Below are 26,270 nucleotides of genomic sequence, written 5' to 3' on the forward strand. Positions count from 1 at the left end.
TCGCCCCAGCCACGGCTCGCTGCTTAGCTCAGGCGGCTGACGGATCTGCTTACTGAGCTGTTGGCGGGGCTGGGCCTCAGCTTCGCACTGGGGCACTTCTCCAAAACTGACTAGCCCAGTGGCCCCCATTTCTACCGGACATGTCCCCTCAGAACTCTGCACCACATCCATCTCAAAGGTCAGGATTTGATTGGGGAGACGGGGGAGTGGGTGCCATGCTCTGAGATCTCATGGTTTGCCCAACCCAGGCTCTTCTCTCTAGGAGGATGTATTAGCTCATCACCCTTCAAGATTCCCACACCACACCCTCACCTCCACCTGAGATGATGATTCCTCGGTTCATGTTCCCCTTTGCTGACCTATGACCCCATTATTCCCTTTTGGAGTGGCTGTATCAGACATAACATGGGGCTGAGTGACTTCCTGTTTGATTCAGAGAACATATGGCAGCTCCACGAATTCACAGCCTCTCTGCCTCTTGAATATGTTGATTATGGGATGAAAATAAATTCTTTGGGGGTAGAACTGATCCCCTTGGGGCCCCCCGTAATCTAAAAGGACACCCAGCAAATTCCAGTTAGACCCACTGATCTTACACTGACCTCTGTGACCTATCCAGAGATTGCTCACTGAGGGTCCCACATTTACCTTGGAGAACCCAAATCCTCAGTCTTCTCCATACACTCAGTGCAGCCCCTAAATCATGCTAGAGTCAACTCTCTTTATTCTAGATTCCCAGGTTGAACAGGCCGTATGGATCCCTGTGCAAGCCCACCCAGGCCTCAGTGAGCACCCCCTCCATACACAGAGCAGTCGCCCCACCCAGGGTCTTCCCCAAAGCTCCTGGCCTGTGTGGCCTCCTAGAGCGGTACCATGGATAGACTCCAATGGCTTTTTCAGGCCATTCTATAGATACGTGGATGTGCTTACATTTGCTTTGTGAATTTTGGCATCATAGTTCACGCAGGCAGGTTCTAAACATGAGGGAGTATCTCAGCCCTCAGGTATCAGATGTTCATGACCGGGTAATCAGAGTCAGGGTCTACACGGTCCCCTGAAATAAACTTGTCCAAAGAGGCAAGTCCATAACAGGGGATGACAGAAGGCTATGCAGTTGGCACGAAAGGCCCCACCCGACAGGGCTGGGAAGGGGAGAAAGCAGAGGCAGCTGATAACAAAAGTGCTACTACCTGAGGCCATTCCCAACAGAGTTCTGAGATCCAGGGCCACACCTGAGCACAAGGCAGTGTCCAGGGTCCCAGTCCAGACACAGGCCCAGGTCCAGCCAAGCTGGGCACAAAACCAGAGCGCCTCGGCAACAAGAGCACCATCAGGGGAGGCCCGAGGGCTGAGCTGTGGCCTGCTGATCCCTCCATTAGAGCTAGGGCTGGTCCAGACGGACTGTGGGGGGCCTGGGTGCGATGCACAACAGCAGAGCCTCAGGCGGGGGGAGGAGACAGACAGGTGAGGGAAAGCAGAGGGAAGAGGCCTAAACATGAGAACAGGGCTTGACTGCACAGGCTCAACAAATGAGGGAGTCACACCAACTGGATTTGGAAGCTCAGTGGACACTTGGAGCCCTGGCTCTGCTACTTAACCTGCCATGGACGACTAACTTACCTGCCTCTATAGTCGACTCAGCTACTGGTTGCTTCAGCTATAAACTCACGGAATCATCATCTCCCATCTCCCACACAGTCACAGGGTGTGGACGATAGGGTGACATCTGGGAAAACGCCTGGTCACGTCCCCATTCAGACGCTGCATGCCTTTGCTTACTTCACAGTGCTGCGTGGTCATCATCTCACAGCGACACTCCAGATCTCTTTCTTGGGATAAATCATCTGGGGTCTGATGCCAGGTGATACAGAGGGCTAGGGTATCCCACCCGAGCCCAAGGCTTCTGATCTCCTGTCTCCAAATTCACATGCAGGGCTTCAGGCTGGGGACTGACAAGGACAGTAAGAATCAAATCCTCTCCTCTTTCTCCAACCCACGGGTGCAAGAACTTTCCATGCACGGTTGGAGGCCTGGAATGGGGTCAGTGCTCAGTGGGGTGGGTTAGCTCAAGGACACACAGTCCCCTGTCCACCCTTTAGTCTCATCCAGCCGATGCCTTTAGCAGGTGAGTCACTGCCCAGACTTGCGGGCTCTCCACTTCCATCCTACACACCCAGCCAATGCTCCGCCTGCACTCACTGTCCTAGGACTCATCATCTTCAAAATAAGTTACTGGGTTTATGATTATAAAAATAGTATCAATTCATTTTAGAGAACTAGGAAAATTCAAAGAAGCAAACAGAAAACACCACTAATACCTGGCATGTTTGCTTCGCCCTGCTCTTCACTTCCATCAGCTTCCGTATTTGCCTGGTTCCTGAGAAATCCATCTGACCTCTGATGCACCTCCTTGAACCCAAGGAGCCTGAGTCCCAAGGTCCTGCCTTACTCCCTTCGGTCGGCGCAGAAATGGGGCCGCACGGCAAGGGTTAAAGGCATTACTAGTTCGCAGCGATTGAAATGAAATGAGGACAAGACGCTAAATTAAAGTTCATTGCAGAATAAAAGTGTATGTAGTCACACTCGTAAGAGCTACCATGAGTGCCTTGGAGAACCTGGCAATACAATTACGTAGAGCTAAGTGAGTAAATCCACACACAGAAGATGAGATTGGCTGTCGGCAAAAGTCATTTTAAGACCAGTCGCCTCACGCGGACCGCGGGCAGGCCGTGATGACACACGGAAGCAGCAGCCCGGCCAAAGCGCTGACGTATCCGCAGCAAGACGGGGTAGTCTGTGGAGCACGGGGAAGGGAGAGCGGAAGGCAGGCCCGTGGCGTTTCTCCCACCCTGCCCGGGAGCAGCCCACCGAGGCCCGGCCGCAGCCCGCGGGCAGGTGGAGGCTGGTTAGAGGCTGGCTAGAGGCCGGCAGCCCTCGCCCTCGCCCTCCGCTCTGCTCCCAGGTTCCCTAGCGGCCTCCTGACTCAGCCTCCAGCCACCTGAGGGGGGCGAGGTCTACAGAGCCAGCGACTCGGGCAGAGGGCCCAGAACTGAGGTCCAGGGCCAAGGTACCTGCCTGGTTCAAGTGTGACTCCCGCCAAGCTGTGCCACTTGGGGCGAAAATATTCACTCCCTGAGCACTTTTTCCCGGTCCATGGAGTGCAGGGCCGAAATCTCCCTCAGGGGTGCTGTGAGGCTTGCCTGCAGAAAGCAGGAAGCTTGGCTAGAATTAGTAATAATAACGCCGGCAGCCGGGGTGGCGGAGAGGTTTAGCGCCGCCTTCCGCCCAGGGCATGATCCTGGAGACCCGGGATCGAGTCCCACGTCGGGCTCCCTGCATGGGGCCTGCTTCTCCCTCTGCCTCTCTTTCTCTGTGTCCCTCACGAATAAATAAAATCTTAAAAAAAAAAACAATAATGCCACTGTTAATACTGACATGTCAATTTATTCAGCAGTCTCTAGGAAGGTTATTCAATGAAATCCAACCCCAGGAGCTGCTCTTTTTTAGGTGTGAATTAAAGAATCGAGCCTCTGGATTTGCCACGCTGAGGTCTGGACCCTGTGCCTTGGTGATGAAGCGACTGCACCCCCAAGGACCTGTGGTTAGAACTGTCTCACATGGCCTGTGTAAACCAAATACAAAGCTGTGGCTTTGCTGAACTAAAAGACTGTAGGGGAATCTAAGTTTTATTAGTATAAAATGATGTAGACAACAAAAAAGTTCTTGTTACAAAGTGTTCTGGGAGTTGTTGTGAGCAGTTGACCATATGACCAACATGGGTCATAATACTCACCTGCGCTTCATAGTTCTTATAAAGTCTAAGTGTAATAATGATGTAAACTGCGTATTTCCTGGCACAAAGTAAGCACTCAATACGTGTTTCACATTTCACAAGTGCGGGTTTTGGTTTTTGTTTTGTTTAGTTCACAATGTGTTACTTAAACCAGAAGGAACCTCCCCAAGGAAGAAAGCAGGGGGAGAGAATATTCCAAACTCCAAAATATCAGATTTGTGCTGGTACAAAAGAAAAATTACATTTATTTTACAAGTAAGTATTTTCCTAAAGTATTCTACACAAAGGAAAGTTGAGCTGTCTGTAGGAAAACAATATAATTTTAGGAAATTACAGAAGGGTCAACATTGTGCTTAAAACTTTAAAGCAGACAGGTGCAAAAACTAGCATAGCACAGTAACTGGATATTGCAAGGTATGAACAGCCTTAAAAAGTGAATGTGGACACAATGATATGGAAGCTCAGTATTAAAGCCTCTAGTGATGATTTGCTTTCAGAACCTGTTCATACTAAGAGCACTGCTTCAGTCTAAACAGAACCCAAAGAACTCAAAGCACTAACAGAAGCATGGCCCTTTCACACCCAGTACAGTCAACTCTCCATGCCCCAGAGTAATGAAAGGGAGCAGTGACATAACATTTTTAAAAGGTAAATAGTTCCAAAATTAATTCTGAGAAGTGCCCCTATACTTCTGTTTGGAGGTGAGAAATACTGACATCCCTGGAATTCAAAGCAACAATAGAGCCAGTAGAACTCCTACTTCTTTCCCTCTGCCTTCTCCCCAGTGGCAAGAGGCACATATTGTTTACCAAAAAGCCTAAAATGCAACTGGCCTCCTCAGCTCTGGCTCCCACCTCCTGTCTGGAGATGGGAGTAGGACAGAAGACCGTTAAAATATTTCCCACCTGTAAAAAGCCAAAACATGTCAATACAACTTTGCAATCAAGATGGAAAAGAAATCAAGAGCTGACGTATAAATATTAGTTTAACTTGTGCTTTTTTCCCCTTGCCTGGCAGTATTTATAGCGCCAAACATATCTGGGTATTTTGACAGCTTTCTAAAATAGGTGGTGTCCTGTTACCCAAATAGAGAAATTTGTATAAAAGGAATTTGTTATGATTAATCCCAAGAGAATGGTTTCAAATAGGCCAGGAAGTGGAGGTTAAAAAATAAAACCACCAGCCCTAAAACAGTATCAAATCCTAGATCAAATCCAAAAGCTACTTCAGGACAACCACTTCATGGTTTTGTTTTGGTTTAGGTGGTTTCATTTGTTTTGGTTTTGTATTACCTTGAAGTACATGTCTTCCTCTTCTAGGAAAACAACTGATTTTTCTCCAGGGTTTTCCTCCAATTCTTCAATTCTTAAAAATTACAAGGTAAAAAAATACCTAATTTGACTGTAAAGCCATATTTGTTAATGTACCAAATAGTTTTAACCACAAAAGCATTTTAATTGTTTTGTCTTTTCTCATAAAAGTTATGAGCATATTTGAAACTTCAAAATTCTAAAATAAATATTGGTTTGATAAGAAAGCTAAATTCCATACAGGACTTATTTTGCATCTTCCACCTAACAGCCTTTACACCAACTTTCAGGTAGTGGGAATGGTGTGCCAGGTTTACATCAAAACCCCCAAAAGCAGTTTCTCCATCCACACAACCCAACTCTTTGCTCTCAGTGAGCAAACTCACACTATAAAGTTTTCATGTATAAGTATTAACCAAAACACTACTTAACATGACTGTGTTTGAGGTCTATAATACACATCGCAGTCTAAACATTTCCTAAAGTGCCTATAAATATGCTTATACAAATGAGCAATATAATATCAGGTTTACAGAGAAATTCCTTTATATAATATATAACAGATAGGCCTAGAATTTAAGTTGTAAATATACATTTTTATATCCTTATCAGTTGTTTTTGGAATGCAAGCAAAAAGAAACAATTCTGGTTCAATCATATATATGATTTTCAGAGAATTATTAACAGTGCCAGGACAAAGAAATTCTTGCTTGTGCTTGTTTAGAAAAGGCTATTTTTAGATCCAGGAGCATCTGATATTTAGAATCCAATGGAATATCTCCAATTCTATAAAATAGTAGCAAGTGAAGCTTAGTGAGTTTTAATTACAAAGAGATTGTGCAAATATTTAAAGTGATTATCAACCATTATTAAATCCAAAAATTCCATTAAAATCATGGGTAATCTGGCAGTTCAGGAGTTTAAAAAAGAGGAACCTAGGCCAAAGTCATAGATGTTACTGATAAAGGCTCCGGCCCTGACACAGCCAGCTTCAGGTCACAGCCCTGTGACCACATATTTCCATGGCTTTGGAGACCTGGTGGTTGACTCCAATCAGTTTAATGAAGGGGAATGTGCGCCCAGAGTTTAGAACTGATAGGAAAGGTGTAGAGAAAGAATACCTTCCATCTGGCCCCCCGGGGGGCTTCAGTTAGCTCCCCCCCAGGGCAGGTACACACAACCTGATGTTGCTGCTACAACCCTGAGTACACAGCGGCTGGCTACACTGCTTGGCTCAAAGGATTGGGCTTCATGCCCTCCCCTTCAGCTGGCTTCTCCACCATGGGAGGCACTGAGGACTCGGGCAGGCCCATCAGATGTCTATCCCCCAGCCATCTGGGCCAGGGAAGCCCCTCTCCCCACCCCTGCCTCCACCTGCCCTTTCCTGTACCCTGCTATTCTGGAGCCCCTCTCACCACCTTCCTGGTTGGACTAGTTGACTCTAAGTTTTGGTAGCAGGAACTTTATGCTGCATTCTCATCTAGCACAGGAAGTTTTAACTAACACTGTTTTCAAAGGAATATGCATCCTCTGCTTTCTAAACCCTAGGGATGTTTTGGGCACCTAAACCTAACGGAGTGCTTAGAAATCACTTTAGAACTACAGATACAACTAAGAAAGCAGACTCTGCCTACAGTGATTTGTGAAGGATGCCAAATGGAGGCTTCAGGCAAGAACACAATGGGCCTCTTCTTATTTCTTAAAATACAAACTAACGTGACAAAGAAGAAATGTGCAAAAATGAGGACAGAGCATGAGATAATGCCACAAGAGCACACTCATGGTTAAGATATAAGAAATATTTCTCTATCCCCACCTTTGATAGTTCTAGTTTCATCAGGGCCATATTTTAAACTTCCTGGATTCTTAACTACGCCTCACAGAAGGCAGATTTGGAGAAATGGCAGATAAGCAACTCACACAAAAACACCTTATATAAATGCAAATTAGGAGAATTCTGAAGAGAGCTAAATAAGAAAGTGTTATTCACTATTTTGTGAGAGAAAAGAGAACATGTACAACAGACTATGACTATTACTGTAGTAAAGTGAATATTACACAAAATATTTTCTCCTGACTTAGCAGCACACTATTTCAACTGCTTTTGCATTTGCATTAAAAAATCCATGCATCATACTGAATTCTATTCCATTTTCTCACCTAAGCCATTCTAATGCTTCATACAACCAAACGAAGCAGAATTAATCAAACCTATTAGATTCATTCCTAATCCCTAAAGGACTGCTGTCTTTAGCATTTCCATGCTAACTAAATCTATTATTGATTTTTTTTTCTTAAGACGTCAGATGTGGCTGCCTCCTAAATATAATACCTATATAACTTCCTAAAAGTTTTCCCCAGATTTGAAGAACAACTAAGAAAACAGGGAAATGCTGAGGAACCCACCCAAGAGGCTAGCTTGAATGCTGCAACACATTCTCCAGGGCAAGCCTAATCTCTCTCTCCTTGCCCTGGGTTCCCAGAGCACTCTGGATCCCGTGACCTGCATGCGTTGGCCCAGTCCTCTGTTGGACCGTGGACCCCCTCCTGTCAGGAGTCAGGGCTCATTCAGTCTGCATGCCCATGCTGCACCCTGCAGAATGGAGCACTCAGCTAAAGCTGGACTGAACATGAAACTGCAGCTGTCAGCTCTTCTTCAGTGAAGGTCTAGCTCCACCCCAGATCATGCACAGTATGCGACCACTGGCCATAACTAGGCGTTGAACGGGGTCTTCGGGAACCTCCAAAAGTAAGCCGAGGCAACAGTGGCCCAGACCCATGCAGGTGGTGGGAAGAAGGGAAAAGGGACAGAATGGCACCTACTGGTGCCCTCTCTGTTCCCCTCTCATGAGCTGATTCCCATATGACCCTAGCAGGGGAAGGATCCCTGTCAGCACTCAAGAGGAAGGCCTAGAGGGCTGTGTGTGTGTGTGTGTGTGTGTGAAGAACTGGCTCCTTCACTGCCTCCTTCACTCCGGGTAGCTCCTCAACCTGATCCATGATACTCTGCCATCATCACGTCATTGCTTTCGAAGTTCCCCGTGAAATTAAGGCTGGGTCACAATTCATGACACCAGATGCTACATAGAAAATAAGTCGAGATACAAAAGAAAACCATTTATAAGAAAAAGAATGTCTCAGTTATAAGACTAATGTAAGAGTGATGCTAATCAGCAGATGGTTGTTAGGGGTAGAAAATACCAACTGCATTGGAAAAAAGGATCCATCAGGCAAAAGTACAAAAGCTCAGCATGGATCAGAGGCCATGGCTTCCTGCTTCGACTCTCACACGGTGGTTTCTATTGTCTCAATCACTTCCAGATCAGACTGCGAGGGGGAGAGAAGGGTGCACTCATCCGGCTCCCAGCTGCTCTCTGGACTGTAATCTTCCTCTGAACTCAGTTCTGCTCCTTCTTCCGTGTCCTCATCACACGATTCCACATAGTGAGCCCCGATCGCATTGATCCCGGAGTCCTCAGAACTCGAGGGAGAAGAGCAGTGATCTATTTTTGGTGTATTGCTCTCTCTTGAAATTAAGGCATCGTGTGCAGAGACCTCCTCAGGGCTCATTTTGTGGGAATGCGGCGCTGGCTGCTTCTGCACATAACACATCTTCCCATTAATACATTTAACCTGATAGTTGTCGATAAAGAGGTCTGAGATCATACAGTACCTTGGTGAGTCAGGGGGTAGGGGTGGCTGGAAGACAGATGCAAATTTCAAAAAGTGTTCAGTGAGTGACACTGAGATCTGAATGGTGTTTGTGGGTTCTCGAGGCTTTGCAGGAATCTCAGTGCTTGGAAGCTGCTCCACAGGGGTCATAGGCTGATACACATATTTACCTGTGGGGAACACAAAAAAGCGGTTAAACTCTAAGAGTATAACACAAACTACATTAACGTAGCTATACCAGTTTCTTTCTGAGGACTTAGATGTTTTAAAAAATATTTTAACATCAAAAGAAACCAGTAACAGAATCATTCAACATTGTTATAACCAATGAAAAATACAGCATAGTACATAATAACATTATGGTATTTTCATCTAAGAAACTCAACACACTGTAAGTTTTAATTTATGTCTTTCTAATATCTCTGAAGTGGGTATACACTAAAATATTTATTTTATAGACAATTTTCAATGTTCTACCCTTCACACTATAGTACCAAATGCCCACCATATAGTATGGTAAAAAACATGCTATAAAATAGCATACTATAAAATTCTAATTCCATTCTATCTTTAATAATTAAGTATTAACATATGTGTTAATATATACATTTAAAAACTGAAGGGCTATATACCAATTTATTATCAGGATTACAGAAAACTTTCACATTTTAGGTTTCTGTTTTAATCAGAATATATATATACACACAGATTTAATAGGTAATGGTCTACAGAGTTGTCTAGCTACCAGCAATGGCTGGGGCAAGGTAATAAAGTGTTAAATTATCTCTTTCAAGACCCAAGCTCATCCATGGCCCAATAAAGAGATGTTCTCCCTGCCACCACTCCACTAGCACTGAACAACCCAAGCCAGCAGAAGCAAGGTTAGGAATGGTGTAGGGGATGACCGACTAGGTGTTTCCAGGAAACCAAGAAGCTTATCTCCAAACTTTCTGCTCTGAGCAGGGTTTCACATAGTTCATCATGGAAGAGAACCCTAAATAGATTTATTCCTAATGTGTCTCTTTCTTCTTTCTCTTTTACTTCACTCAACATTTTGCAAGCCTCTAAACCACTTTCCTTAGCAAGTGCTAAGGAAACAGAGAGGAGTCTGAACATCTAAAATGACTTCAAAATAGAAATTTGGAAATAAAACAAACAAACAAAAAGCCAAATCTGAAAAACTCAGACAAAGCAGCAACAACTTGTCGGCACCATCTTGGGTTTTTCCTAATACAGTTGATTATCAATCAGTACACACTGTATCTTCTGCGTATTTATGACAGTGCTTTTTAACCTTAGCACTATTGCTATTTTAGACCAGATAATTCCTTGTTGTAGGGGGCTGTCCTATACACTGTAGGGTGTTTAGCAGCATCCCTGACATCTACCCATTTAGAAGCCTGCACCTCCTCTGCAGGGCTATGACAATCAAAACTGTCTCCAGATATTGCCATAGACTCTTAGGGGTCAGAATCGCCCTGGCTGAGAACTACTGCCTCATGGGTGTCGCTTTCTAAGCAACTCACTCATTGTGCATGGCACCTGCTCCTGTTTATTTCTTGGTCACACTGGAAATTCTAGGACAGAAATCACATCGTAAGGAAAACTACCTTAGACGTTTTAACAACTTATTTAGGCTTTGGAAGAACAGTAATTTCAGATCAGAAATGTGAGCAGCAAACTAGGCCATAAATAGTGCAACATCAGTAATCTATTAAGATCAATCAGCCTACCTATATTTTTTATTTGTTTCCTACTGTACAAAATGTAGGCTTAGTTGTTATAATTTCATTATAATTAGATTCCTCAAAAAATACATTCAGCTTCATTCTGGAGTAACACACGGAAAAGGTACATTTAAAACTGTTAAGCCTTTGGGTTCCTACGTCTGCTTTGAAGCCTGGACATATATCATGCAAACCCAATATGGTCTGATAAAAATACAAGTGAGAAGAACCCATCACACCTCCCTGGGGAACTATGTTTCAAATATACCAGTTATCTTTTTTTTTAAAGACTTTATTTATTTGACAGAGAGCACAAGTAGGGGAATGGCAGAGAGAGAGGTAGAAGCAAGCTCCCCGATGAGCAGCAAGCCTGACATGGGGCTCGATCCCAGGACTCTGGGACTATGATCTGAGCTGACGACAGATGCTTAACCAACTGAGCCACCCAGGAGCCCCTCAAATATGCCAGTTATCTTTATTTCTTTATTATCTGTAAAGATAGTATAGCATTACTACTTTCCAAGAAAAGTTCAAATCAACAGGACTAATAGTTTGGTATAATAGGACCTCCACATCCAAGCATCACAGGCATTATCAGCTGAAGGGGAAAAGAAGGCAGAACTTTGAGCCTCCCCTCCAATCCTCTAGCCCCAAGAGAAATACAAAGACATATCCTGCAAGGGCAGAGAAGGGACTACTTGCAAAACTTGGGGGACCACTCTCCTTATGTTCATAGAGCGGAGGTTGGTCTTTTCTATTCTTGGTTGCTGGACTGGTGGTGACTGAATTCACGAGGTTGTGGATGACAGGCACTCAAGAAATGTCTGCAATAGGATGCTCATGAAGTTCATTCTGGCCCAAGTGACCTTTGGTTTAGTTATCCACTTGTCACATCTGTAGAAGTTTACAGAAGTACTTCCTTAGACTCACAGGGTTCAGGGTTTATTTAGGCCACAGGAGGAGGGACTCCATTAAGCTTGACTTTGGGACTTTTGTAACCACTCTGTCCTACTCTCACTTACCCCACGTGGCCCTACCCTCTTTTCCTCCTTTGTGCTTCTTCAAGAATTCTTTGCTCTTTCTCCTCATCTCAGTTCTTCTATGTCTTTCTTTCTCTAGTCCTGTCTTCTCCAAAGCTCTGTTTTTCTTCCTTGAAGTATAGCAAAAGAGAAATGCAGCTGGGAGACAAAGATGTGCAGAATACTGCATTCCAGATCCCATCTGCTTCTGTAAGTTACACCTATTAAATATGCTTACTCTGAGCTAAGGTGACAGCCCATTATCTGGTGGCATGGGGATACAGATGCAAAGAGGAAGGCACAGAAGAAAAAAAAACAGTAAAGATGAAAAAAAATTAAAAATAAAAAAACAGTAAAGATGGCCAGATGAGAAAGTAGGTTTAGTAAACATCTTTCAAACACCAATTATGATATAAATACTATATTGCTTTTCTTATAAACACATAATTAACAGGAGAAAACAAACTCTATTAAGGATTTGGTTTTGTAAAGAGTCCAGAAGGGTTTGTACTTTGCTCCACTCCCCAGTAACGTCTGCCTTGTGGTATACTATACTGAGAGTCTATGTTTGTAATGATAGCCCTGAAGTATCACAAGATCCTGAATTATCAGAGAAATTCAATTATGTCTGCTATACTGTACTTACTAAGGGCAAAAAAAATGAACTAACACACTGCAAAAGCAAGGACTGAAACAAAGGGGGTATCTGGCCACTTAGCCAGGAAATTCAATAACCACTATACTCTGTTCTCTGGACAGTCCTTTTAATTAAGGGTTTACTATGTTACTTAAAGAAATAAATAGATGAGAACTTTTAAAACTTAACAATCTCTAAAAGGAAAAGATTCTGAGAGAGAGACAGGACTTGCAGAACAGAAAGTAGAGAGAGTAAAAGAAAAATCTAGATATAATCCAGCAGTTTCACCTCTGGGTATATACCCAAAAGAAATGAAAGCAAGGTCTTAAAGAGAGCAGTTGCATAACTATGTTCACAGCAGCATTATTCCCGGTAGCCAAAAGATGAAAGCAACCCAACTGTCTATTGACCGATCAGTGGAAAAACAAGATGTGGAACAGATATACAATGAATATTATCTAGGCTTAAAGAGTAAGGCAATCCATGCTACAACATGGATGACCCTTAAAGACAAATACTTAAGTGAATTAAGCCAGTCACCAAAAGACAAATACTACATGTATGATATGACTTATATGAGCCACCTAGATTAGACGAATTCACATAGGCAGAAAACAGAATAGTGATGGCCAGTGGATAAGAGAGAACAAGGAGCTGTTTAATGGGTATAGAGTTTCACTTTTATAGGATGAAAAGTCTTCTGGAGATGGACAGTGGTGATGGTTATACCACAATATGAATGTAGTTGATACCACTGAATTATACACTTTAAAACAGTTACGATAATAAATTTTATGTGTATTTTACCACAATTTTCAATACTAAAAAAATCAGTATAATTTACTATATCAACAGACTGGAGGGGAAACTCCATAGGACTCAGAGTATATAAAGAATTCTTACAACTCAGTAACAAAACAAGCAGCCCAATTTAAAAAAGAGTGAGGCTGGGGTGCCTGTATGGATAAGTTGGTTGGGCCTCCAACTCCTGACTTCAGCTCAGGTCATGATCTTGGGGTTGTGAGACCAAGCCCTACATTGGGCTCCCCACTCAACAGGGAGTCTGCTTGGGAATCTCTCCCTCCCTTTCCCCCTCCCCCTGCTCGCATGTTCTCAAGCACGTGCTCTCCCTCTCTCTGGGGTAAATAAATCTTTAAAAAAAAAAAAAAAGGAGTGAGGTTATATAAGGGCAACAACAGGAATCCTTGTAGTGATGGAAATGTTCTTTAATTTGACCACATCACTATCAATATCTTGGTTATGATAATGAATAACTGCTTTACAACTATAGCTGTCACTAGGGAAAAGCAGGTAAAGGATATATGGAATCTCTGTGTTTTTTGTAAATGTACATGTGACTCTACAATTTTTTTCAAAATAAAAAATATAATTTAAAACAATGGGGAAAAATCCCCAAAGAAGTGATGTTGGACCCTTTTCAATGCATTTTATTAGGAGATAACATGCTGCTGATCTCATTACAGATGATGGTAACTTTGCGCACTTGTTTAATGTGGTATCTAAGTTTCTCCAATTGAAAAGTTAGTAATTTTCCTTTATATCACTAAGAATCTTTGTGAAAAGAGAATTCTGAGACTGCAAAGATCCCATTTGTCACCATACTTTCACTTACTAACTTAAGCATGCACAGGTGTATCTGGTCTATTGTGGTGTTTGTCCAACAGTTACTTCCTATTTCTATCATTACTTCTATATTTATTAATAAGAATTCTATGTAAGCAAGAGCCATTCCTTCTCCTCCATTTATTTTTTCAATTATTTAAATTAAGCATGATTCATAGGTCTTTATTTTATTCTATGGATTGTAATCCACTGCTATCATTATTTACTTTGCAGCTTAAATGTCCCATATTTAACTCTGGGCTCCTTCAAGTGAGCACCTGTGTCCTCTCACCATGCCCCCATCCTTGTTTGGAGACTTTCTTGCTTTCTGGCATCATAGGATGTTACTGGCTTATCTTGTACTTCCACGCCCCAGTCAAGGAATCAGCCATTTTTCCATAGAGCTCTAGTGCCTTTTCTTAAGAACTTAAAACATCCTTAAGCTTGTTCTCAAAATATTCCCGGGAAGCAGTCTTAGCTGGCTAATGACTAAATCATTCACTAAATTCATCCATAGGGAAGTGAATACTAAACCTCATTACAGTACTTAATATCCATTAAAAAAATATCAAAAAATAAAAATATAGGTCACAAACACATTAGCTTATCTGGAATCTTTTTCAAGGGAGCTGAAATCATTTTCTCAATAATGAAGCTGACTATACAACAACAGTAAGATCACAAAAACCAATTGTGATCCACAGTGAAAAATAATTTTCAGACATCCTGTTTCTTTTTTAGGGAACCTGGTTCAACATTTTCAGCTGTTTCTCAACTAGAGGCTGATCAAGACCACAAGATAAGTAACTTCCACTATTCTTTTGGAGTCTGAGTTCATAACTATCTTGACTGTTCTCCCCCTTTAGTGTTTAGCAATAATATTAGTACATACTTTTTAAACAATGCCTTGATGGGATACTAAGAAAGATTTATGTTCTCATTCTGATTCTTTGGTTTAAAAAAGAGAAAAGGAAGAAGAAACAGAATATTTAATTACTTTCTCAAGCTCATGTAACACAACAGAAGTCAGTTCTAGGACCCAAACCTTGTGGTCATATTTGTTCCCTATGAGGGTACTCATTATTTCATTCATACAGTTTAGATAATGTTATTATTATTTACACTGTCATTCTCTACCATTAACTTCAGCTAATATTCCAATGTGTAACACGGTGTAAATACATAGCAGATTTATTTCCTTGAAAGAATTTTTTTTTCTTTAGGTTTTAGAGCACAAAGGAAAGGGGAAAAGAAAACCCAGATAAATGTAAAAAATAATTTATATGCCCTATTAAGCTATTGTATGCACTTCGTTAAACTATTTTTTAGAACAATTGTGCATTTTGATTCTTAAAAAAGATCCTTTGGGAGGGAAATGAGCTTTTTGCTTTAACAGATAGTTTTCAGGACTATTAAATGTGTGTCCCCTTGACATATGAAGTACACTGCTCTCAGGGAATACAAAGTAATTTTAAAATTAGCCTTAGCAAAATATAATTAGAAAAACATGAGTGGCCTAAGGGAAATTGCATCCACAGTTCAGTTCTTTGATTTTATATAGTGAATCATGATTATGTTTATTTGATTCCCAAGGGCATTCATTATACTGAAAGTAATGTTAAATATCCTTAGTCAGCTATTTCTGCAATATACATTATTTACTAAGTTGAGTAGCATATCACAAACTAAAAACAAAAGACCATAGTTACTATGTATACATCTATACTTCTTTTTTTTTTTACTATAACCAATATTTTTTGTGGCCTTATCTGACACCCTGCTCCATTGGCAGTCAATATGCCATATTTTTATACTTCAATCTAGGAGAACGTTAAAGTTTATATACTGCCCAATATGTTAAAGTCCTCAATCAGAACTTTATGCAAGATCATATAGTTTCTTTGTTTTTCAAACTGGAAAACCTTTAGCACATATTAATGTAAAGCAAAACACTAGTGAGACAGAGTATCAGGAGCAAGGATTATTTACTCATTTAACTACTATTTATTTACTATCTACAATGTTTATACTACTAAATCAGATGCTATGGGGAAATAGAAATACACCATGCAGTCATCATGCTTTGAGGAGCTCCTAGTTAAACTGGAGGTAGGGGTAGAAGATAATAAAGTAAAATTAAATTAAGAACTGAGTAAAACAAAGCTGTAATCATCAAGACAGTGTGGTACTGGCACAAAACAGACACATAGGTCAATGGAACAGAACAGAGAACCCAGAAATGGGCCCTCAACTCTATAGTCAACTAATATTTGACAAAGCAGGAAAGAATATTCACTGGAAAAAGGACGGTCTCTTCAATAAATGGTGCTGGGAAAATTGGACAGCCACATGCAGAAAAATGAAACTAGACCATTCTCTTACACCATACACAAAGATAAACTCAAAATGGAGGAAGGATCTAGCAATAATCACGCCTCGGATAAACTTCATTGGCTATGATACTGCCACTGTGCAAAGCTTGGATGAAAGATCTAAATGTGAGACAAGAATCAATCAAAATCCTAGAGAACACAGGCAACACCCTTTTTGAACTTGGCCACAGCAACTTCTTGCAAGATACATCTATGAAGGCAAGGGAAACAAAAGCAAAAATGAACTACTGGGACTTAAGATAAAAACCTTCTGCACAGCAAAAGAAACAGTCAACAAAACTAAAAGACAACCTACAGAATGGAAGAAGATATTTGCAAATGACGTATCAGATAAAGGGCTAGTATCAAAGATCTATAAAGAACTTATCAAAAAGAAACAAAACGATCCAAAGATGAAATGGGCAAAAGACATGAACAGAAATTTCACCAAAGAATACATACACATGGCCAACAAGCACATGAGAAAATGCTCCGCATCACTTGCCGTCAGGGAAATACAAATCAAAACCACATTAAGATACCACCTCACACACCAGTGAGAATGGTGAAAATTAACAAGACAGGAAACAACAAATGTTGGAGAGGATGTGAAGAAAGGGGAACCCTCTTGCACTGTTGGTGGGAATGTGAACTGGTGCAGCCACTCTGGAAAACTGTGTGGAGGTTCCTCAAAGAGTTAAAAATACAGCTACCCTACGACCCAGCAATTGCGCTACTGGGTATTTGATTTACCCCAAAGATACAGATGCAGTGAAACGCTGGGACACCTGCACCCCAATGTTCATAGCAGCAATGTTCACAATAGCCAAACTGTGGAAGGAGGCTTGGTGTCCATCGACAGAAGAATGGATAAAGAAGCTGTGGTCTATGTATACAATGGAATATTACTCAGCCATACCCACCATTTGCTTCAACGTGGATGGAAGTGGAGGGTATTATGCTGAGTGAAGTAAGTCAATTGGAGAAGGACCATCATTATACGGTTTCCCTCATATGGGGAATATAAGGGATATAATATAAAGATATAATCTTTATAATATAATATAATATAATATAATATAATAATATATATATTATATATAATAAAATATAATAATATAATATAAGGGATATAAGATAAAGATATAATCTCTTTCACTAAAGAGATTATAGGGGAAAGAAGGGGAAAATGAGTGGGAAAAATTAGAGAGGGTGACAAAACACGAGAGACTCTTAACTCTGGGAAACGAACAAGGGGTAGTGGAAGGGGAAGTGCGTGGGGGGGATGGGGTGACTGGGTGATGGGCACTGAGGAGGGCACTTGAGGGGATGAGCACTGGGTGTTATACTATATGTTGGCAAATCGAACTCCAATAAAATCTTACGTGTGTGTGTGTGTGTGTGTGTGTGTGTGTGTACGAACTGAGAAAAACTATATGAATATATACAAGGGCATTTACCAAGCAGCAGAACAGGATTGCAGCTTTTACAGGACTAGTAAAAGATAGAGACCCGGGGAGTAGCACATAGAACCACCCCAGAGCAGTTCAGAGCTGGAAGTGTCAGCACTCTAGGTTCATAGGCTTGACCAAAAGAGCAAAGGAGAATAAAATTTGCAAGGAAGATGGAGGATAGGGCTCAGCATGCAAGGCCATGGTTCGTGTTTTGGTGATGATAACAAAGCACTGAAGGTTACCAGGGAGGCATATAACAACAATGCAAGAAGGACTTTATAAAGAATTCAGTCTGGTAAAGATGTACAACTAGACTGAAAAGAGAAGAGATGAGGGTTCAGAGGAGGTTCATGGATTTTCATGCATGATAGTCTGATCTAACATCACATGGCTTAGGAAAGGAAGGAACATGGAAGACATGCTAGGAAGGTGACAGATCCTGGGGTTAAAGGCAAGGACTAGGTAATCAAATGCACCTGGATATGAATCCCAACTCTGAGACTTATTAGCTATTTGACCTTTATGAGACTGTTAACATTCCACGTTTCTCATTTCTTCAGTGTAAAAGTGGTTAGCAATATCTACCTTTTAAAAGCTTTAACTCAGTGTCTGGCACATGGTAAAGATTCTATTATGGTGTTACTTACAGAAGGCAGGGGCTGCCTACCAGTCTCCAAGCCACTCTACAGACTTTACAGATTGCCATGTAGCCAAGCCCTGCCAAGCCCATGACCACCCTCGTCCTCAGTCTCTAGGATCCCCCAAGGGCACTCAGTTTCCCTGTTTAGCTTAGCCCGTAAACTTCTCTCTGACCACAGCTCTCTGCCACCCTACCTTCATCACCTATCCCCCAAACCCTACAATCCACTTTTACATCTGCTGTCACTCCTTCTCAACTAATATTTATTGAGCTTCACTTGTGTACCAGGTCTTAAATTAGGGACATGGCATTAAAACAGCAAGATCAGACTGCATCCCTGCCCTTATGGAAGGGGGAAATATTTGAACAAATAATCACACAAAAAGATATGTAATTACAAACCATAAAAAGCAATGGCATAAAGTGATAGAAAAAGCAGAATCAGTGATTACAAATTACATGTGGGATGCATGATTCGGACCAGAGGAGGGTGGAGGTGTGGTGTCAGGCAAGACATCTTTGAGAAAATGACTGTGGTACATGTCACCTTGTCACCTCAGAACTGAGTAGCATTTACCAGGCAAAATAGGGGAAGAGCCAGAGTGGCTGAAGCATAATGAGCAAGAGGGAGAACAGTAAGAGATGAGAGTCATGGAGGCCAGATCATGCAGGGCCCTAGTGGCCATGTTAAAGATTGAGGATTTTATCTTGTACAATAGAAAGACACTGAATAGTTTTAAGGAGAGAGTAACATGACCGGCTTTGCCTTCCTACGTGCTTCCATTTCTATCTGCTCCTCTCACAGTAGGGCACAGACAATGCTAATCTAAAGCACTTGACAGACTTCAACAGTTAAGCCACCATCCCTTTCCCAGCTTCTCACTCAGATCTTGACTTAAGACAAATAGGTGAAAAGACTGGGGGAGGCAGAAGAACTACCACCCAGCAACCAGGACTGGGCAAGGGCCCTTTAGTAACAGACCTCTACAATGCCCATTGCTCTGAGCCACACTTTTGACACCCTGAAGTATGGGCAGGTGTTACAGTGAGACCTGCCCTAAATATAGCATTTCTGAAGGTGTCATAAACCAACAAGAGAAAAGCTGTTTGCCACATTTATCATTTTACAGAGCAGCCAGTCTAAACAGAGGTATAATGAAGGCTCTATACTTCCTTAAGCCATGTTTAGTTCTACCTGAAGCCAACTCTTCCAGTTTAAAGGATAGGTAGAAGCAACAAACTCTTGTGTATTTTAACCAATACCTGCCAGTAAACAATGAGAGCAAAGTAGAAGAGATGTAAAATACACTCCACCCAAAATCCAGTGTGGTCACACGAACATCCAGAAACAGCACAAAAGGAAAGTTAAGTACTAAGTTGTGAGTTTTGCACTAGATACAGTGAAGAAGCTCAGAGGAAAGTTGGCTGGAAGGGCTTGGAAAATATGGAAAGTAAAGTGAAGAAGAGTTAAGCCTTGGACAAAAGAAAGTGGCATGCCTTGTACAAGAATCCAGAGGTGGAAGAAATACAGGTTACTGGACGGAGCCATGGGGTGACTGGCCTGACTAGAGTAGAGGGCTCTCCTATGACCAAGACCAGTCTCACCACCCAGATAATCTAGAAAGAAAACAACATCATTCCCTTGCCTTAGAAGACCAGATACAATAGGATCCTCTGCTAAGTAAACTGACACAACGGAATTCCTTAAACTTGTAGACACAGACAATTCTAGTTAAGAAAGGGCCCCTTCTAGGGCCAGAGAGTTCAGAAACATCCTAATAGGTAAGTATGGCTAAAACAATCCACATTTTTTTTTAACAATCCATATTTAAACAAAATAAAAAGGGCAGAGAGTAAGAACTCTCAGGCTTCCATTTCCTTTTTGGTGGCCAAACAAGGGTTTCGTATGCAGAAGCAAATATGCCTACCTCTTTCCACTTAATCTGAAAGACCTACTATCCACTTGGAGCTGCTCTGTAGAGCTGGCTTTAATACAGTAAATTAGAAAAGAGAAGGCTGAGGGAGTCTTCTCCCAAGGATGGGTTGGTCACTGATGGGAAGAGGAAACATGGATCCCTGGGTGGCTCAGCGGTTTGGCATCTGCCTTTGGCCCGGGGCATGATCCTGGAGACCCAGGATCAACTCCCAAATCAGGCTCCCTGCATGGAGCCTGCTTCTCCCTCTGCTTGTGCTTCTGCCTGTCACTCATAAATAAAAAATCTTAAAAAAAAAAAAGAGGAAACATGAAAACTGTATGTTCAGAAAGAAAAAGATGGTGGCTGACAGCACACAGAGACTCAACCAGTGTGTATTAAGTTCTATCCTTTGCAGTGCAAGAAAACACTGAGAAGCCTGATGGAGAGAAAGAGGAATTAATGGGAAAATGGCTGATTCTGGATCACTACAAGGTAAGAAAAGCTATATGAATACTACCTTTTTTATATCTAAAGATGGATGAGGGATCCCTGGGTGGCGCAGCGGTTTGGCACCTGCCTTTGGCCCAGGGCGCGATCCTGGAGACCTGGGATCAAATGACACGTCGGGCTCCCGGTGCATGGAGCCTGCTTCTCCCTCTGCCTATGTCTCTGCCTCTCTCTCTCTGTGACTATCATAAATAAATAAAAATTAAAAAAAAATAAAGATGGATGATATGATAATAATAATAGTCATTACCTTTGATTTCTTTATAACAAGCTTTGACCTTACGGGCATTTTATGTGACCATCTCAGCCTCCTTCCTTTCTGTGTAAAAATCATTAGTGTATGGGCTGAGTTACCTAGTCCATGAACTTGGCAGATTTCTAAAACTGTGGTTAGAAAAAATTTGAGAACAAAGAAATTCCCTAAGGGAGGCAGCAAATGTGGAGATCTAGAACATGATGACGCTGGTGCAGTTTTCTACCATTCCACTAGCATACAGTTCTACAGATCCCAAATAAGTTATTAGCAGCCATTAATTCACTGGACAGATATTCTTGACAGACTAAAGCTAAGGGAAACGTCTAAGACATCTGTCACATTTATCTATTGATCTGGGGATGAAAAGTTCAGAAATTCATAAGAAAAAGATGCTAACCAGTCAACCTGATCTAAAAGAAATAAGATCTTGAAACATGTGAAATATCTGCTTAGCACAGGAGCTCAGTAGGGACTCAGCAGACTGAACTTTTTAAAACGTATCTTTGTTAAAGGTTATTTTTGCAGAGAACATGTCTATACATATTCAAAAACCTCATTTTCAAATTTATACAAACCAATAAGGCATTCTAGAACTTTTTTATTAATTATAACAATGAAGCAAATTCTAAATATAAATGAGATGTAATTTCAAATCAAATTATTAATAATTATGTGTGAGAATTTATATTTCTTGATATAATAAAAGAAAATATGTTTTTTCTTTAATCAGTTGTAATAATTACCTTTCATTTCCCTTGGACATGTGGTTAGGCTAACCAATTTTTTTAAAAGATTTATTTATTTACTCTTGAGAGACAGACAGAGAGAGAGAGGCAGGGACACAGGCAGAGGGAGAAGCAGGCTCCACGCAGGGAGCCCAACGCAGGACTCGATCCCGAGACTCCAGGATCACGCCCTGGGCCGAAGGCAGGAGCTAAACTGCTGAGCCACCTGGGCTGCCCTAGGCTAACTAATTTTTAAAACGGTACCACTGGGTAAATCCAAAGAGTTAAGGAATAAGAAGTATCAAATATAGTATTTATAACTAAATAGCTTCTCTACTTAACTACCCATTTAACTGTAGGCATGCCTTGGAGAAATTGTGGGTTTAGTTCCAGACCACTGCAGTAACATGAATGTTGAGTAAAGTGAGTTAAATCAATTTGTTAGCTTCCTAGTGTATACAAAAGTATGTTTACACTATTGTGCATCCTATCAAGTGTGCAGTAGGAATAGGTCTAAAAATGTACATACCTTAACTAATACTTTATTGTTAAGAAATGCTAACCATCATCTGAGTTCAGTGAGTCAAATCACTAATCACAGATCACTATAACAAATACAATAATGAAAAATTTGGAAGCACTGCTAGAATCACCAAAATGTGACACACAGACATAAAGCAAACAAATGCTGTTGGAAAATGGTGCTGATGGACTTGTTTGACTCAGAGTTGCCACAAACCTTCAATCTGTATAACAATACTGTATCTTCAAAGCGCAGCAAAGCAAAGCACAAGAGACAGAGGTAACCCTTTACTCCTGAGCGGGGACAAGAAGCTCAGATGTTTGCACCAAAACTCAACTGGGAGCTTTGTTCTTAAATGACTTCTTCACGTCAATAGCTAGGTTGTATAAATACATGGAGGGAGTCACTCTACCCTTGACACTTAACAGTACAGAGTAAAGATGGGTCCAGATTACGAGACTATAAATATGCTACATATCAATTGCCTCTCAAATCCAAATTTTTCCTTCAATGTACATTCTGCCATAATGCACAGCATTCTTTTAGGCACATTTCCTCTACAGTCAGCATGGTGCTAAATTTTCTCAGGAGAAGGTTCCAGAGGGACAGTGCAGAATGGGCTCTCCTACTGTTTGCTATACACGTGAGGGGTCAGGAGTGAGGAAATCTGTTGGAGCTCTCCACCAGCCAGGCACTCAGAACATACAGTTCCTTAACAAAGTTGGCAGTCTTGGCCTGGCCTGGTGACAGACTTCCTGTGGCCCTCTCCACATGGAAACCAACACTCCAAAAGCCTTCTGCCTACATCATAGCCTCCTGTCCATCAAGTCTCTGCTTCCTCTACACACCCACACCCTAACTGCTGATTGCCTTGCCTCCTCTGCACTCTAGAGGGTCGCTACCTGCTTGCCAAGCAACTTCACAAGAATACAGCCTGCCAAAACAGCAAACCTCTCTGCTATAGGGTGGGATGAATCACACTTTTCCAACAATGGGCTTGGGAAGGGTACTGCCTTCCACCTTTGTCCTTCCTGGGTATTTTCCCTCAGCCCATGGGAACCACACAGGCTTTCCTTATATCTCATAGTCATTTATTTCTTAGAGTTTAATAATTCTTTATATTAAACTTCTGTGCAATCTACTGTGTGGTTTCCATTTTCCTGACTGGACTCAAACTGATTTAGTGATCAAGTTTAAGGTGTGGGATTTCCTATAAGTGGTACTTTCCTAATTTGTCTACTGAGAAACTATAAGCATTATATTAAGAAATTAAGTTGTATATATATATTTGGAAACTGACTAATAGATACTAAATGTTATGTATTTAGTTAAGTATTTTAGTAAATACTAAATTAGTATTTTAATAAATACTAATAATTCTGGGACGCCTGGGTGGCTCATCAGTTGAGCGTCTGCCTTTGGCTCAGGGCATGATCCTGGGGTCCGGGATTGAGTCTCACAACGGGCTCCTTGCAGGGAGCCTGCTTCTCCCTCTGCCTAGGTCTCTGCCCCCCCCCCCCCCCCGCCGTGTGTCTCTCATGAATAAATAAAATCTTAAAAAGAAAAAAATACTAATAATTCTTCAGATGTTTAAAATTGGAAAATTGATTAAAAAATTAACTTTAGGGATCCCTGGGTGGCGCAGCGGTTTAGCGCCTACCTTTGGCCCAGGGCGTGATCCTGGAGACCCGGGATCGAATCCCACGTCGGGCTTCCGGTGCATGGAGCCTGCTTCTCCCTCTGCCTATGTCTCTGCCTCTCTCTCTCTCTTTGTGTGTGACTATCATAAATAAATAAAAATTAAAAAAATTTTTTTTAATTAACTTTAATAATAATAATAGAGGAGGATGTTAGAAGAATATATTCTAAGTTTTTTTTAAAAAGAGGATTGTTTTTGTTAAATATTTCTATATCAATGATTAATGTCAAAAAATAATACAGAGAGCACTTACTGAATATCCTTCAGTATTCTCCTCCAAAGGAATGATGTATAAAACTACTGAACTAAAAGTGTTTTTCCCTGAAAAAAACAAGCAGGAAATAAAATTCTGAACCAGCCTTCATAATAGATCAACATATGTTAATCTTAATTCCAGACTGAAAAAATTCAGCGGGTATGTTGGGAATAACATTCAGTAGTTTTATGAATGAGAGCAGATCATCAATGTAGCTAGCAAAATATAGTAATACAGCTCTTTTCCCTACAGCCTAGAATACAACTGCCTAGGAAGATAACAATGGAAATGGACAAGGAAGACTCACCGCTACCTGCAAAACACGTGGAACATAACATAAAGAATCCACCACTCAGGAAAAGAAATGTGATGCTCTAGACAAAATGAGCAGCATGTAAAGAAAGCCTAAGACATTCAGCACTGTGATGGGTACTGTGGGACCTTTACACCTGTTTGCCCACATTGTGTGTGTGGTAATTTAGAACTACAGCACATGTCCATATGGTTTTAGCCTAGTGGTATATTGACGAAATCTGGTAATATGATAATACAGATTTTCAAGGCCAAATAAGATTTCTATGGGTTTGATGAATTTTTTAAAATATTACTTGAAACTATAAAGGAAAAAAGATTATCAGCACAAGTATGTCCCCTGTGGCAGAAAAACAAGCCACAGGCCTCTGAGGGGATAGACTGTGGCTACAGTAGACTCCAGCCCCAGAGCAAGGATGAAGCATGTCCAGATGCAGTTTTTCTGTTGGGCCTAGGATAATCTAAGCAAATAAAAAAAAAAAAAAAAAAAAAAAGGATAATCTAAGCAAATAAAACCATCCTAGGAATTATCTAACTATGTAGTTGGCTGGCTCAAAGATCCCCAACTATTCTTGAAAGAGGCATACCAATTATAGATTTTTTTTTAATGTTGCTAATGAAGAAGCAAATGTGATTTCTATGAATTCTTTGTAGACCACGAGTTTAAAATGTTAGGTGAGATCTTCTTGATGGTTCCAGAGAGATTAATGAGGCTTTTATTGCTCCTGTCTGGAATACAAGCAGACCACATTCGAGTCAAAACAAATACCTCCAAGAATTCACTGATTAATGCTAATAATTCAGAAAATTTATAGTTCTCCCATAAAACCTCAAAGGAATACAAAATGATGTGATAGTGCAGCCCCAATGGCCCAGCGGTTTAGCGCCGCCTTCAGCCTGGGTGTGATCCTGGAGACCCAGGATCAAGTCCCATGTCGGGCTCCCTGCATAGAGCCTGCTTCTCCCTCTGCCTGTGTGTCTTTGCCTCTGTGTGTGTGTGTGTGTGTGTGTGTGTGTGTGTCTGTCTGTCATGAATAAATAAAATCTTTTTAAAAAAAGATGTGATAAAGGCAAATAGCCTTTTCCTTTACAGTGAACATTTTTATAAACTTACAGAGAAAAAAAAGACTACTATATCATAATGCCTGAGGAAACTAATTACAAAACACTCATTTTACTGCTCAGTGAGAGTGTTATAGTTAATTTCATGTCTCAAGCTGGAGGGTAGTTTTGGATGGGACTAACATTTAATTCAGTAAACTCTGGGTAAAGCTACTGTCCATAATGTGGGTGGGCCTTATCTAATCAGTTGAAGGCCTGAATAGAACAAAAACACCAGCTTTATTGAACAAGAGGGATTTGTCCAGTAGACTGTCTTTGGATTTCATCTGCATCCCTGGCTCTCCTCAGTCTCCAGCCTGCCAGCTCACATTGCAGATTTTAGATTAACCGAACTCCATAATTGTATGAACCAATTTCTTATAATAAATCTTTCTGTATACTACTGACTCCATTCTCTAGAGAACCCTGACTAATGCAGTAGGACCAAATTTACCTGCAATGATAAGATATTGGTATGGCAATATAATCAAATATGTTCAGTTTTAATTTCCACTAACAGGGAAAAATACCCAACTCCTTACTCCAGTGCCCTTGTTTCTTGATGATACCACCCTAAAAAAGCGATCTACCACCTAATCGACTGTCCCTCAGGTAAGCTGGTGAGAAGCACCAATCTTGCTTCTTTTAAAGGCATACATGAGTGGCTATTATAGATTTTAAATAGATTAAGTTACATAGCTAGATCTAGTCTAATTCCCATATAACAA

The 26,270-nt window shown here is 41.2% G+C and overlaps 1 protein-coding gene and 1 pseudogene across 1 annotated transcript in view; both read right to left on the minus strand.

Annotated features, from left to right (window-relative positions):
- Positions 1–3,424: 3,424 nt before the first annotated feature.
- Positions 3,425–26,270, minus strand: part of C31H3orf70 (chromosome 31 C3orf70 homolog) — an 83,709-nt gene continuing 60,863 nt past the window's right edge. Inside the window, exon 2 of the mRNA XM_077879957.1 lies at positions 3,425–8,945. Coding sequence (XP_077736083.1) covers positions 8,389–8,945 — 557 coding nt within the window. The 3' untranslated portion in view covers positions 3,425–8,388. The remainder of the gene's footprint in view (positions 8,946–26,270) is intronic.
- On the minus strand, positions 16,199–16,261 carry LOC144302768 (U4 spliceosomal RNA; annotated as a pseudogene).

This window comes from Canis aureus, chromosome 31 (assembly GCF_053574225.1).
Source record: "Canis aureus isolate CA01 chromosome 31, VMU_Caureus_v.1.0, whole genome shotgun sequence".
Classification (NCBI taxonomy): domain Eukaryota; kingdom Metazoa; phylum Chordata; class Mammalia; order Carnivora; family Canidae; genus Canis; species Canis aureus.